Raw genomic sequence first — 15,478 nt, forward strand, 5'->3', positions numbered from 1 at the left:
CTGTCTCGCACTAAAGGCATGAAACAATATTTTGAAACAGACGCACTTCCCCTGTATGCCTTCATTACTCTCTCAAAAAGGCCGTCATATTTTTGTGTAAACTGTTAGACCTGGCAGTTTACGATTGTCTCTCCCTTAGTTGTCCAAAGAGCCTGTTTGAGTCAAAAGGGTGAGAATGAGGTGTTCCACTTAACTGCTGCCAACTTAAATTAGTAATTAACATTTTCACATGGTCATTTTGCCATGCGGGTCATTAAATGATGAGTACAGTGCAGGTTTAAAACAAGTTTTATTTGCAATGAACTTGCTGTATCTAGCAGTTCATGATTCAATCTCTTTGTCTGTCATTTTTGATAGAAATCCTATCAGTCCTCATTTTGTGGATGTTTATGGATTTGTCTCATGGGCCCATTCAGCTATGCATGCTTAGCCTTGGCTCTGGCAATTGTAACAGCTGGGGGCAGTCAGTAGGTATAAATCATGCAGTTGGTCAGCTCTCTGTGTATGTGTACTCCACCCAGTTACCCATGTAACCCAGATTCAGTGAGAAGTGAAGAAAATGTGAGACGAGGGGTCACAACTTGGCCCAGTCGTTGTTGTAATATAACAAAAATCTTATTCGCTTTCATTTTATATTTCACCTCAGTCGAAGAACATCAGTTCATGCATGTCACAGGAAAGACATGCAAGTTCATACAGGATTTACTTTATTTTTCTAGCTCTGCAAGAACCATGCTGTCTTGCAAAGGAAAGCAGCTCAGTTGAACTAATTTCAAACGATTAAATAAAACATTTCTTCATGCGCTTCAGGCAAGCAGTTCCTCGCCGATGCATACAGTGTTTGTGAGGAACTGAAGCATTGCAAATCAATCAGGCAGTCTTTTGATTCAAAGGGAGCCAAATTGTGTTAAGTTAATTAAGTCTGATAGATGTGTTTGCTTTCATAGCTGATTAAGGCGCTCAGCAGAACCCCTGAGTTTATACTTCATCAAAATACTTCCGAAATCTATCAAGGGCCCTGTTTTTTACACCCTTACCCTCTCGTTAATTAAGTTGGCCCTGATCATTTTAGCTGATGTTTGGAGTCCGGCCAAGAAAACATGAACAATACTGGGATACATGTCATGAACACTTTGGTCTTCATCCCCTTATCCTGAGAGGCTCGGTTTAAAGTTCAAAATTTTAAACACGTGCTTGTAATGACTGTAAACTATTAAAGGCAGACCACAGCGAGATCTTTTGTTTCACAGAATAAAGAAGACCAACAACAACTTTACAGTTATGATCTGTAATTAACGATGGCCTCTTTTCAGATGTCAGCCAGAGTATCCGAAGCCTTTCCAGGATTACATGATAAGTGTGTTACAGTTCAATTGTCCATCAAAAGAACTAATGAATAGGTCCAGTCTGCAGTGAACTCATTTGGCACTTGAGTAATGAGGAGTGTTGATGAGGTATTCAGGCCTATTCTGGTGTCTGCCAAATCTGGTGTCTGAGTCTCCACAGGGTTATTCTCAAAGCTAAACTGTTGGCCCTCAATTTGAGAGTCAAACAAACCTTACTCAAATATTTCTCAGGGCTGATTGCAGTGATGACTGCTCCAGATGTGAAAATGTGTTGAAATACGAAGAGAAAAAAAACCGCCACACATAGATACACAAAGATGTGTCTTGCTTCAGACATAGACCATCATGCTTTTCTTCGCCATGTCTTTTGTTATTTTTGCATTTGGACAGAGTATCATGCTCTCCTGCCAGATTCTGTTATATCACCGAGAGCATGGATGAAAATGTGTTTTCAGTTAATAACCCACCTCATCAGTTTTTCATGGTAAGAACAAAAGAGGTTACAGAGGAAAAGCTAAACTGAGCCCTTTTTGTCTGTTTGTTTATTCTGCGTTGATGTTAACGTGAAGAAGAGTCCAATAAAACTAAAATGAGACGTTTCGCTTGGCTTCACCCGATAACATAAAGTAAAACTTTAAATCTTTGTGCTTATCAGAATTAAACTTCTGGAATAACAATTAAGAACAGCAATTGTGAGAAATAAATTACAGATATGTATGTGGTGTGATTTATCTTCAGTCTTGAAGTGATTTGTCACATTAATAGATCATTTTCACTGCTTTAGGATGCATGCCTGCATGAGGTCAGTAAGAGTAAATCATCAATATTAGCAGGCCAGATGGTGCCTGTGGTGTGTTTGTGGTGTTGTTTGAAAAGTTAAACTGTCACACTATTAAAATAATAATAATGATAATATACAATTAGAAATCAGAACACGGATGAAAGTCATGATAACAACAAAATGTTAAAGGTGCAGTGGACAGATTGTACACATCAAGTTCGGTTTACTCTACATGGGGTACTCAGACCTGTGAAAGCAGTTCATGTCTCGTGTGGCTCTGACGGGAGTGCTCTGAAATCTGGAAAACAACCCTGATGATGTCATAGTGATGTCATTAGGGTTATCTCATCTTGAGTTCACAGAAAAGGCTGCATTACTGATTTAGGATGTGTAGTTTGAATGCGATGTGGGCATTTATCAGACTGGCAGGTTCTTATGAAAGACGTATCAAGTTGCATCATGGGAAATGCGGGATCCATATTCAAGATGTCCCTGGTACAACAGTTTCGGCATTTCATGTTGGGCAATTGTCTGTTTTGAATCCCCCTATGAGGAAGTGCAATACATTACTGGAATAACAGAGTGATGCTACTCAAAAAGAAAGAAAGATTTGTTTGATTTGGAGTATTTAATCACAACATAGTGTGAACTGCTGACTCATTTGTGATCATCTGATCAAACTGCTGTATTTACTCCTCTGACTTTTGTCCTGATGCTTCTAGTAAGGTTGAGGTCAAATGTGTGGCCAGGATTCACATGATTCCTATAAGACAAAGGTAATGCAAGCTATTTGTAGACAAAGGAAGGTGTATTTATCACAAAATAACTGGCAGAAAGCACATTCATACTTTTCATCATCTTGAAAACCAGTTTCTGCTGAGCTCCTTGGGAGCTTTGTCTGTGATGAGGTCAGTGAATGCTGACTCTGTGCCTGGAATAAAGCAGCCTTTACTGTTCATTGCTCAACACTGTAGAAAACTAACGTGTATAAATTCAGCTCTTATGCAACCGTGGATGCTTGAAGTGCTAATCATTATCACTTCAAAATGACTTTGGAACAACATTCTGGTCAGGCAAAGTAAATTCATACCAGGGCCCCGTGGCTGAATAACAAACTCCATCCATCAAATTTTCAAGGACTTTTCCTTGAGTTCTAAAAGTTTCATATGGGAGAGGCTAGATCCTGCCCCAAATGACACTGGGTGAAAGGTGGGGTACACCTGTACACCCACACTAAATTTAATAATTAAGAAGCCCTTGCGGCTATTGTGAAACAAGTAAATATGATATGTTAGTATATATAGTAATAAATTAATGTAATGAATGTGATTTTAAAATGAAATAAAATAGAAGCATGGCATCCCATGGAATATCTCCAGTGGAGTACCTATTGATTTATTCCACCTGGGCTGAAAGTGCATTCCACATCTGTAAGCTACTTGGAGGAAAAAATAATTGAAATCAGATGAAGGACAAGGGGACAAACAACAAAAACAGAGCATGAGTAGAAATGAAAATACATTCATTGTAAGACTGAAGGGATGTCACACATATAACTCATCAACTTGCAGTGCTATAAGACGTTCATAATGAACTGTGGGGGTCTGTTCAAACTTACAAACCCTGACTATGACAACAGATGATCTTTCTAATGCCTGAAACAGATGATCACAACCGGCTCAACTGAAAAGTGCCAGTCATGCCTCTACAGCTTAGCTTGTTTAAGTGGCAACGCTTTTTCCAAGAACTTTTCTAGGTCGTCACCTTTTCAAGGGGATGTTACCCTGATGTGCGAATATTTTCAGTTACCACAGGGCTCATTGTAGAATTCATTATGATATTTTATACATAATTTTGCAAACTTTCTTCACTGGTCAGAAGGTGACAGATGAAATGAACAAAGTCAGAGCAGTCATGTATAATGTGGCGTTGTTTAATTGCTTCAGGACACTTTGGCAGGGTGGAGGCTCAATGATCACTACAGGCTGGGACACTCAAGGACATGTGTTTGGAAACAGGTTGGAGCAAAGGAATCACTGAAAACTGATAAAAAAAAAATGGACATAAACAATTTCAATTGACTTTCTCCTCCAGCTGTTTATTGTCTACTGGGAAACATTTCATGCATATGCATGCATGCATGATGGATTCATTCTGGCTGTATAGCAGCGGTGCTGCAGCTGCTCCAAACCTTCACTCTGTCCTTGTCGTATAAATGCAGACATTCTCCCCACGCAGAGAACACTGTGTGTCTAAACCTCCCGAAGATAACATCATAGAGGCTGAAGCTTCCGTATATCACAACATAATAATGACTGCTACAGGCAAGGCTGGGTTTCCTGTTGGTTAACTTCAAAATAAAGTTATGAGAAATCAGTCAACGTGCAAGATTCACTCACCACTTTTATTTTTGACATAATGTTTTTCCATAAACTCCACTCACACCAATTAATGTTCAAGACAAGTGGAAAACCGGTTTATGTAAGCACTTGAATATTAATTAGAGCGTCTGCACAGGTGGAGTTTCAGCTCCGTTTTGGTTGGTTTTTCTGTGAGACTCAAAGCTGGCTGTTTGTTCCGCTGTTCTCTTACAGACCATCTTGTACTTTGCCTTCATATCTCTCAGCAGCAGGAGAGCTTCTTGCTTGCTAACGCCCGTGCTGTGTACGGCAGTGCCTGTACAGAAAACAAAGTGTTAGATAAATAAGGGTAAGATCCCAAAAGATACAGTTAGCTGACATTCACTGGATCAGAAATGTGCATACTTAAAGAGACTTGTGTTATTGTTGTGCTCTCTTTGATTTCTCTGATCACTTCATCAACCCTTTCAGCCGGCTGCTTTACTGGTTTCAAAGGTGGAAGTTCTTTAATCTGTGAACAGAAAACTTTTTTTTTTTTTTTTTTGGAAGGTGATAACATTTTCCTTGTTCTTTATAGTTCTTGCTGTATTTATTAGACAGTTACATTGAGTGCGATTGCAAATGAATTTTGTGTTAGCAAAGAATTATACCTTCTTCTCTCTTTCTCTGTATGGTGTCTGGATGCAATCAAGTTTTGGTTTCGAGTCACTGTAAACATTAAGGTTCCTCAGCGTGTGTTCCAGCATCTGAACAGCTGTTTGAATCCCTGTTGAAAGAAGAAAACATGTATTATATCAGCCATCACCACGGGGTGACTGTATAGACTTTAGTTTTTAAGGGCTTGAGTAAAATGTACAAAAATAAAGAGCTGCAGGTGAAACAGCAGTCCTCACCAATGGGCTTCGCCGCATCAGGATTTGGTTTTGCATCCATCAAGATTTCATAATCTGTCAATTTTACGTGAATGGGATCAGTCTTGTTTTTGTCCTTTTTCTCAGCAGTTTCTTTCTCATCAGCCTGAAGGTCCAATTCCAGTGCCTGAACATGAAACAACATCCAGAAGGCCAAAGAGAAAAATATACTTGAAATGTTGAGACGAAGAAACTGTGCAGGCTTCAACGGTGGAAAGTAACTAACTACATTTACTCAATACAGTACTTAAGTACCCATCTGAGGCACTTGTATTTGAACTCAGTCTATTCTTTTGATGCCACTTTCAGTTCAGAGGGAAATATTGAACTTTCTTACTTCAAGTCCTTGACAGCTTTAGTTATTAGTTACAAGATTTTTACATACAAAATGTATTATTGTTCACTTTTAACAAACCAAGTCAATTGATCAATGGAGAACATAATCATTAGTTCTAGCTTGATGCAAAGAAAAGTTCAAAATGAGCTCCACTCCAACCAGCTGTAACAGTAAAACGCTGCTTTTATATTAATGCGTAACAATGTCATTACACTCATAAACAAATTATCTGTCACAAAGACACTTTTCTCTAGTAAGCACTTCAACTCCTAACACCTGAAGTACATTTTTCTGATTATATGTCCCATTGTGAATACAGGACTTTTCACAGTTTGGAATTACTTTTACTTAAGTAAAGGATCTGAATACTTCTACGCTGGTAGGATCTAATCCACTGTGGACTGTGTGAAAGGCATTTATAAATCTTTTATAAACTATTACATGTAATACAGTTTATATTTCCCAGCTTAGAGCAGGAAAAGGAACATCCCACATGCCGGGCGTACCTGAGTAAGAAAGACACGCTCTGTATTTTCTTGCAGTGTGTCATCTCTGCTCTTCTTGCCTTCAGATTCTGCTGTGCACCTGACAGCTGGCTCATTTTTCTCAGCCTGGGCAGGACGAGGTGCGTCCATCATCAACAACTTCTCTGAAGCCTTTGCGGTTCTTTCTTCGACCTGCCACGCAAATAAGTCAAATTCAAGATCAGTCGCTGATGTAACTGAGCTTAATAAAGCAAAATCTGGAGGACAATACAGAACACATCCAACCTTCCATTTTGGATCAGTGGACACCTTCATTTTGAGCTTCACCACTTCCTGCATCTTCTTACGCTTTATCGTTATTCCCAGCCTTTCTTGGAGGTAGTGGGTCAGTAAGGGAAGGTCTCCTAAGTTCAAAGACGTCAACGTGGCTTCAGCATTGAAAACTCAGAGCCAATCTTTAAAAATCAGCCTCTTATAGGAGAAGAGAAGGATGGTTACCACTTCTTTGGGTGGTCAGAGGGTTGGCGCAAATATCAATTTCTCGAAGCATCGGGAAAAGAGTGGAAGCCATCAGAGCTTCTTCCTCAGCAATCTGAGGAGGAAACACAAATGAGACGTTTTAGCTCATTTTTCAAAAGGGGTTATGGTTGATTTTTTTTGTATAAATTATTCAACACACCTTGTTGTCAGCCAAATTGAGGAACTGAAGTTCCGGTAGTGGCCAACTGAATCCTTTGCCATTTTCCTCCCAGTTTTGCATGTAAAAGATCTTGGGAGGCCAATGCAATTTTAATGTAGATTTAAAATAAGAGCTATAAAAACACATCAATGACACACCTCAAACACCAGCCAGCAGGATGAACTACCTGTGACAGTCTCTTGACATGTTCAGCAGTGTCAGGATTTGGCTTGGTGGAGGCTGGATGGAGGGGATAAAACTGAAGAAATCAATATTGTTCTGAAGATGTTGAGGTAACGCTGACATGGTGGACAACTGCAAAGTTATTCAGTATGAGTGAGTATTTACCAAGCCCTGCTTCTTCAGCTCGGTCTTCAGTAGAAGTCTGCAGAGGTTTTGAACTGCCAATCAGCTGCAGATATGGTATTTCTGAAATGCAGTTCCCCTGTAGGTTTAAACACTTCAGCCTGTAAGTGACAGTTATACATGCTTGATGAGTGCTCGTTTGCACATATTACATTATGCATTGCAATTCTGTCTTCAACAATAATTTGTTTTCAATATGATGAAATCACATCGTGACCTCTTGAAGTCTTTAAGGCTGATGAAGATTCCAGAGGACAGTTTGTTATCGTCAAGCTCCAGGACTTCCAGAGCTTTAAACAGTGCATCTTCGTCTTTAGGCGGTCTGGACAAAACAGAACGAGAACAATTCATCTGCATTATGAAATCCACACTGACAGACACTGAATGTGTTTCATACAGCAGTTAAATCCACAAAGCTACAATAACACACCACATACAGTATGTGTGTAAAAACATTTCATACATGTGGCTGTAGAGCAGCAGGTGTATTGAATGTCATTATGGCTGCTTCAACCACAGTCAGAAGTGGGAATTTGAAACATTTGTGCGCCCCCTGTTGGCCAAGGTAAAAGCTGTTTCAAATGCATCTGCAGTTTGTGTTCTCCATTATCAACTGTTTTTGCAGTAGTTGTTATGTTCACTGGTGGAATGTAACTGAGTACATTTACCAAAGTACTGTACTTAAGTACAAATTCAGGGATCTTGCATGACTTTTTACTTCTACTCCACTAAATCTGACTAAATCTGAGGGGATTATTGTAGTTTTACTCCATTACATTTGACTGACAGCTGTCAAAGATTAAGAGTTCTTTTATGGGTTGAGAAAACAACCCTCTTGGGTTAGCTGAAAAATACATCATAGTATTTATACATGTTGTACAGTAGTTGAAATGAGCTATAAAAAAATATATTGAACTGAAAACACAACTATTCACTCTTTCTCATGAAATGCAACCATAAAGATGTGTTCATACTGTGTGAGAAAAATAATGCATTATGCACACTGCCTGTTGAAGCACATCAATCAAAGATGTTTTCCACATTAATTATTGTAAGCAGCAGACTGGAGCCAGTGTCAGACTGCAGCTAGAGAACGAATTTGCATTTTACTGTGGAAAACATGTGATGAAATAGATGAGTTATCTTTCATTCTACCAGCTCCTCCATGACTCATATCAAAGCTTTTTGTAATAACTTTTATATGGAAAGTAGGCTTCCTGCCACCATCTCTCTGGCATACAGCCGTTACACAGATCAGTGCTTGACAGAACTGACCTGTGTTGGGATAGAAAAACAAGACCACTCTCGCTAAATTAATCAATCATCTACTTATGTTGTTTTGTTATGTGTTCCCAGAACTAACTAACTAGCAAACATGTTAGAAAAGAAGTGGATTTTTGTTTCATAAATTTACATTAAATTAGTAATTGGTAAATAAATGAAATAAAACTCTGTGCCCAGTCACTCCTATACTGCTGCGTCATGAAAAAGGAGACACTGACAGCTGAGTGGCATCGTGGTTGGAAGAACCCAGATTAGGAGGAATATGACGAAGCTCATTTCCAGTAAGGTGAAGGACCTTTAGATGTGGAAGTTCACCAATAGTCATGATATCATCAGCTGACAAACTGTTGTAGGACAAATCCAAAACCTGTGATGGTTTAAGTGGAGGGAGAGAGAAAAACACAAGACACAGATCAACATGACGGAGCTGATACAGAAAAATTAGAGAAGTCATTGCTAGAAGCACAAAAATGACCAATGTTACACACTTAAAAACGCTTTTGATTGGCCACTTATCAAACTTTAATTGATAGTATATGGTTTCTCTGTTTGTCACCAGTTAATATCAAAGGTTTTCTATTACGAAAGAAGCTGAAAATGCACCAAAAGGACAGAAAAGAAAGAAAGAAGGAAAGAAAAAGGTCATGTCAAGTTGTTCATTGCTCCTGTGACGTGTTTATAATACAAGCACACATCATTAAAACTAGTGATGAGACTGATAAGTGTGTCAGAGTCAGTCATCTTACCTCAAGATGAGGGAAGTCAGCAGCATAAAACGTCAGGCTGCTCAGCCTGTTTAACGACAGATTGAGTTCTCTTAAAGACACAAAACTGCTGAAAGACTCTGTAGGAAAAAAAAACAGAAATTTTGCAAGAGGCAGAAAATATTACTGAAGGTAAATCTGCAGGATCCATGAAAATATTCACCCAAAGAGAGGTAGTTGATGGATGCGTTGATGTAAGCCACATTCTCAAACACCTTCAGGTTTTCTGGTTTGACCTGTGTGCGGTTAAGAAAAAGTCTTGAGTTGTTTTTACGAATAAACCACCAAATCAACCTGGCAAAAAAAAAAAAATGTGAAAAGCGATTCTTACAGAATTCAGTTGCTGCTCACTAATGTCAACAGAGCAGAGGTCGGACGGCTTATCAACACAATGCAGTCGGAGCTACAAAAGAAAAGTGAATGTTGAACATTTTCCCTGGATCTTCTTTTGTCAAATAAGCACTTCTCAAATAAAAACATTGCAGTGCCTTACCAGGAGAGGTCCATCTAATGTGTTACCATGAGGAGCAGCAGCCCTCCTGTTATTCTCACATTTCCTGTAAGTGTTTCTTATTCTTTGATGCAAATTCCTGTATTTCAGCTGCTCTGCCTCTCTGTAAGCCACGAGCCAGTGACCAGCACCTTCAAAGTAAGTCAAATTTAATAAAAATAATATTAAATTAAAGTCATTTTCGTTACGAATAAATCTGACCATTACTTTCTAGTACCCTGTTTTGTTCCTATAAATAGTGAAAAATGGCCAAATTAATTTCAAACAGTCATGGCTGAGATTCAAAAATATTCATTGTTATAGGCCTCTTTATTATTTTTATCATCAAAATGATAAGGCTCATTGATTAATCAACTTTTTACAAAATACAATTAATTGCAGCCCTTTTCTCTATCAATATGTTACAATGTGCTTTAATTTGCGAGCTGTCCTTTTTTTAAATGGACAATCAAGCTTAACCCACCTTCTTTTCTTCGGTGGAGTAATGTCCGGAAACATTTTGTGGGATTGCTCTGTCCGTAATCAAATTTATGAGATTCTGCAGTCATTTTCGTTGCTTGTGAGCTCCATTTAAATAACTCTTTATTAAAGAGTTGATTATGCTTTTCACTAACTGCACAGCCACTTTCTAATATTGCTGGTCGAGTCACACTGTGGTGCTCTGTAGCCTAGCAACAGCATGTAAGACGAGAACTGTTCCTCCAGCCCAGTGGGGGGCGGTAAGACAAACATGGATCTCCTCTTTACGGACGAAGGCGGAAGAAACCGGTGAGCCGAGCTATTCAAAGATCGATTTCAGTGATAGGGTAGGATAGGGTATTTGTCCTCCTTGATGACCGACGGTACGTTGAGACATAAGCGATCTGTTGTTAGGAGGATGCAGCAGATTTCCGTACATAACACAAGCTATCCAATCACTCGTCGCGACTGATTTACGTTCCACTGGTGTCGGTTTAAACTGTGAAGCTAGCTGTCATCTAATCCACTAGCGCATGCGTGAGGCAACATCCCAGAGATGCTTCAGGGTTATGATTACTCCTGCTCCCTAATAGTAGGTAGCCACCTCGTCTGCCATTCAGCTACTGTGCTAGCACAGTGAAGTGAGAAATTCTTGACCAAACTGAATTTTTGGCCATAACTGGTCAAACCCGTCTTCTACTTTAGTCGGAACGCGTCTAAGCGAAGGCGGAAGTCAGTGCATTGGTGTTTCTCGCTTCACTGCCGTCTTCTTTTCTGATGAACCCATAGCATCAGTGTCGTGAACATCAGAGGCTCCTGGTGTGGCGTGAAATTTTGGGGTATGATGTCGTTCACGCAAACATCAAGGGTGCCAAATGTGAAGAGTGACAAGTGAAGGTAAGGGTTTTGCTATGCATGCACAGTAAACGTTTGATATCACTAGGAACAATGCAATTATATGTGACTGTGAGGAGCTGCTCAAGTGTGAACTCTCTGTGCTTTAAATGTTGCCATAACAAGAAGGTTGTTATAACAAGACTACAAAACAAGGTATTACTTGTCATATATTTGGAAAATATTCACAGGAACTCTAATCCACCATGGGAAACACACCATCAAAGAGTGGCAGCGGAGAGGAGCCGGTCAAGACAACTTTGTTTGAAAAGGAACCAAGTGGGATAACATACAGAATTCCTGCTCTCATTTATCTGAGGCACAGTCACACCTTCCTCGCCTTTGCAGAGAAAAGATCTTCGCCCTGTGACCATGATGCCAAAATCCTTGTTATGAGAAGAGGAACATTGAAAGATGACGGATCTGTTCAGGTTATTATTCACACTTGATAACCAACAGATTATCTTCTTCTTCAGTGCTAATAACCGTCAACATTACATGTACGCATCTTTTTAATTGCTCTCTTTTGTCATGTTTCTCCAGTGGTCATCCAGTCAGGAGCTGACAACAGCATGTGTACCAGATCATCGCACAATGAGTCCTTGCCCTGTGTATGAAAAAAACAGCAAAATGCTGTTTTTGTTTTTTATCTGTGTCTGGCGAAACACCACAGAGATCAGGCAGGTCATCACAGGTAAGAACAAGGCTCGTCTTTGCTGTGTTAGCAGCAGTGATGACGGGCAAACCTGGAGTCAAGTGAAAGACTTAACAGAAAACGTGATTGGTGAAGCTCTCCACAAGTGGGCCACATTCGCTGTTGGTCCAGGCCACGGCGTGCAGCTCGAGAACGGCAGATTGATCATCCCAGCATATGCCTATTATGTCCCATACAGATGCTGTTCCTTCCCCATTCCTTTTACGGTCTACCCACGTGCACTTTCAATATATAGTGAGGACTTTGGCCAGACGTGGCATCTTGGTAAGATGCTTCGAAAAAAGTCATGCGAATGTGAAATGGCAGAGATCATAGATCATGAAGGCAGGAGTCATCTTTACTGCAATGCTCGCAACTCTGGCGGCCACAGATGTGAGGCCCTGAGTGAAAACAGCGGCGTGTATTTTGACAAACCCCACATTGCTCCAGAGCTCGTCGAACCCCCTTCAGGCTGTCAAGGCAGCGTCATCGGCTTTCCTGCCCCTGAGTTCGTCCCAAATGATGATGCTGAAAGCAAAGCCTGTGGCACATCGCTCTTGTCTCCAGACACACAAACCTGGCTCCTCTTCATCCACCCAACTAACAAGTCTAGTAGAAGGGACATGGGCGTGTATTTGAACCGATCTCCCCTGCACTCATCGGGATGGGACAGGCCCAGGATCATCCATAGGGGACCCAGTGGCTATTCAGACCTGGCCTACAATGGAGACAAGGATCAGTTTTCCTGCTTGATGGAGTGCGGTAAGGAGAGTGAATATGAGCAGATCGCATTCATGTCGTTTACGCTTAATGATGTCATGCAGACGGGCAGCAAGAAAGACAAGAAGATGCGCTGAATTGTGGTTGCTTTATTTCAGTATAAACAAAGCTCTCTAACATTCTCGTGCAATCTAAAAGTCTAAGCAAAAGCCACTAAATATGCTGTGCAGTAACATCCGTCTGTGTTTACCGTTGTTCTACATTCTGGAGATGATAATGCATGCATGAGTCGTGTGTTTCGTTGTCTCCTTGTTTACACAGAGTAAGTCAAGTCTTAATAGTATCAATATGCAAGCAGCCGTATAAGGAAGGAAACTATTCGAAAAGGTTGGGTGGCTGAATTCAAGCACGCTGTGCTGGACTGTCAGTCCCTAAAACGGGCTTTGTGTGTAGCATGTTTGTCAAGTACTTCATACTCATTTCGGCATCTTATTAAACTGACAGTATTTTCGGAGCAGTGGAGAGAATTTGCCTACCTCTTTTTATTTTCATATGAAGATCATAGCAGGCCTTGTAAAGTGGAGCGTAGAGTTTCCTCCGTGCTCAGTCTCTCCTTTACATTTAGTACACTCTGATTCACATATGCCTTCTATTCCACTGTTAAAACTTAAGCTTTCAGTGCACAACCTTTTCTGTTGGTCACACGTGGGCACTACGAAGGTGGCAACAAGACTGGACAGAGAAGACAGACACTTGCTTTATATTTGCCACACCCAGCTTATCAACGAAGAGACCAGCCGAACTGTACGACAAACCACGTTTTTAAAACAAGCTGATGGATTAACAGAGTTATAATTATGTCAAAAGGACTGTGTATTGTACACCGATTTTTATTACATTCATTTTAAAAAGCAATATCTCACTGGTTACATTATTTTCTTTCCAGTGCATGATTTTCTTAACAGCCCCCACGATGTTATTAATTAAGTTCAGCATCATGACCGTAAGTGACTGGCTGGCTGTTGGTTATCAAGTGAAAGCATGTAAGAGCAGATGATGACTCACCATTGACAAAGCCACTAGAAATTTGCACATCCAAAACCTTGTACTGAACGACCTAAAGTTCCCTCTTTGCCTGATGTTGTGAGGCCTCCAGATGGTTCTACACTAGTTTCATCGTGTTTTTATTGACTGTTGTGAAAGTGACAAAACCTGCATGAAACATGTATTTTAGTAGAAAATAAAAGTAACCTGTGATCACCTGACTTTGTGCATTTCTTCTCAATGTAGTGTAGTCACAGTAATCATTGCTGTTAACTCACTGTTGGGATAAGTAACTGAAAAAGGATAGGATAAGGATAATCACGTGTCAGAGAGGGGGTAAAAGAGCAGATGGGGCATGGGCGCGGTTTTAAAAGCAGCTAATAAAGAGCACTTTGTCAGCTGTAGGGAGTATTTCATTCCCTCAGCAGCTAAAGGGGGCTTAGGGCATGCTGAAATGTTGTGAGAGGCTGTTGTTGTTAAGGGACCTGTGGGGAGTTGAGTGTGATTCAGCAGATGTGCAGACAGCAGGCATGAATACAGGACCTGGAGGAGCGATTTAGTCGAGGACGGAATTCAGATATTCCGTATTTTTCACGTTTTCCAAATAATAGGAGGTTTACATTGTTAAGGGAGAGGTTGTTTTTTGACAAACTGCAGTGAACAAATGAACACAAGCTGTGTCATGACATGCCTTGTGAGCGTCAGGACAAATGAAAAGATAACAATGTAAAAAAAAAAAAAATCATGCATTTAATGCAGCTTGACAGCTGTTACTGACATCCTCAGTTCAAGGATAAGACTAATATCAGTATCAATTTCTGACAAGAAATCCAGCCAAAAAAAAGACTAAAAAGGTTAGTCTGTCTGCCCTTTTGACTGTCACGTAGCTCCAGCTGAAGATGTACATCAACAGATCACCAATACATGGTTAAATTTTAAAAAAAGAAAGCTTTCTGAAACAGCTGAGCACTGTAAGTGTTTTTAAACACTACTCAAATGGGAATAAATATTGCATTGTATCAGGGACTATTTTCAGCAGGGGATTAATACACATTTACGACACCCGGTAAGATGGAGTGGCTCGTCGACATGGTTTTAATAGTTTTTGGCCAACACTGGAGGCCTGTAACCCAGAGGAATATAATGTATCAGGATTTGGCAGTAGATGAAGCGCCTGTTAGAAAATCACCACCAACCTTATCATTTAAGTCCACTTCTTCTCAATAACATGATGACTGAAGAATTCTTTAGAGACCGTATTTAAATGTCACAAAACAGATGCAACTGCAGCAAATGGCACGAGCACTCAGCCCACACTGATGAGCATCTGTGCCCTTGGGTGCACAGCAGCAGCTACAGGCTACTTTGGACTTAAGTGCTCTGCCTGATCATTTAATATAATGACTGAACTGGCACAAAAGCAGCAACCAGTCAAGGTTTTGAGTGAACTTTGTCAGATGTGGGGGCTTGTATTTCTCAAATGTGCTCATTTGCTGACCGGCTACTTCCTTGGTTTCTGCTTTTCATCACCTTGTTCAACCAGCTTCTTCACAGGAGGGATGAATCATATGACGACACCTGCTTCTCTCTGACAGCGTTGGCGGTGACACATCCAACGTTTTCCAGTGCATATGATAATCGTTATTGGAGGGTGGCATGCTGTAATACACACACATATGTTTCATCTCTCACTCTGATGACATTTGGGGGTCCACTAACAGACGGGCTGGCAGTGTCGGTGTCACAGATGTTTTTCTGTTTGTGGTAAGCATGTGTGTCATCCCAGCAGGCTCTGCTCTTTTAGCAGCATGTACACTGCTGGACACATGGCTGTCACGTTGTT

The 15,478-nt window shown here is 40.4% G+C and overlaps 2 protein-coding genes across 6 annotated transcripts; one reads left to right on the forward strand and one right to left on the reverse strand.

The window, feature by feature from the left end:
• Nucleotides 1-4,206: 4,206 nt before the first annotated feature.
• xrra1 (X-ray radiation resistance associated 1) lies at nt 4,207-10,443 on the reverse strand. The gene is made up of 17 exons (XM_046411351.1): nt 10,288-10,443; nt 9,807-9,955; nt 9,645-9,716; nt 9,477-9,549; nt 9,296-9,393; nt 8,768-8,916; nt 7,483-7,587; nt 7,248-7,366; nt 7,087-7,139; nt 6,900-6,989; nt 6,719-6,812; nt 6,506-6,624; nt 6,242-6,412; nt 5,381-5,525; nt 5,138-5,253; nt 4,893-4,998; nt 4,207-4,803 (listed from the first exon to the last, which is right to left on the reverse strand). The coding sequence occupies exons 1-17, from the start codon at nt 10,370-10,372 to the stop codon at nt 4,628-4,630; spliced, it is 1,920 nt and encodes a 639-aa protein (XP_046267307.1). The 5' UTR covers nt 10,373-10,443; the 3' UTR covers nt 4,207-4,627.
• A 99-nt stretch (nt 10,444-10,542) lies between these two features.
• On the forward strand, nt 10,543-13,856 carry LOC124070967 (sialidase-3-like). Of its 5 annotated transcripts, none has more exons than XM_046411357.1 (4): nt 10,543-10,592; nt 11,073-11,180; nt 11,369-11,608; nt 11,721-13,856. In XM_046411357.1, the coding sequence occupies exons 3-4, from the start codon at nt 11,384-11,386 to the stop codon at nt 12,726-12,728; spliced, it is 1,233 nt and encodes a 410-aa protein (XP_046267313.1). In that variant the 5' UTR covers nt 10,543-10,592; nt 11,073-11,180; nt 11,369-11,383; the 3' UTR covers nt 12,729-13,856. The 5 variants fall into 5 exon arrangements, with proteins under 5 accessions (XP_046267313.1, XP_046267309.1, XP_046267310.1 ...); XM_046411353.1 differs by lacking the exon at nt 10,543-10,592 and adding an exon at nt 10,601-10,875 and having other exon boundaries at nt 10,989-11,180; XM_046411354.1 differs by lacking the exon at nt 10,543-10,592 and adding an exon at nt 10,601-10,875.
• Nucleotides 13,857-15,478: the final 1,622 nt, after the last annotated feature.

The sequence above is a fragment of the Scatophagus argus genome, chromosome 14 (genome assembly GCF_020382885.2).
Source record: "Scatophagus argus isolate fScaArg1 chromosome 14, fScaArg1.pri, whole genome shotgun sequence".
In the NCBI taxonomy this organism is placed as follows: domain Eukaryota; kingdom Metazoa; phylum Chordata; class Actinopteri; family Scatophagidae; genus Scatophagus; species Scatophagus argus.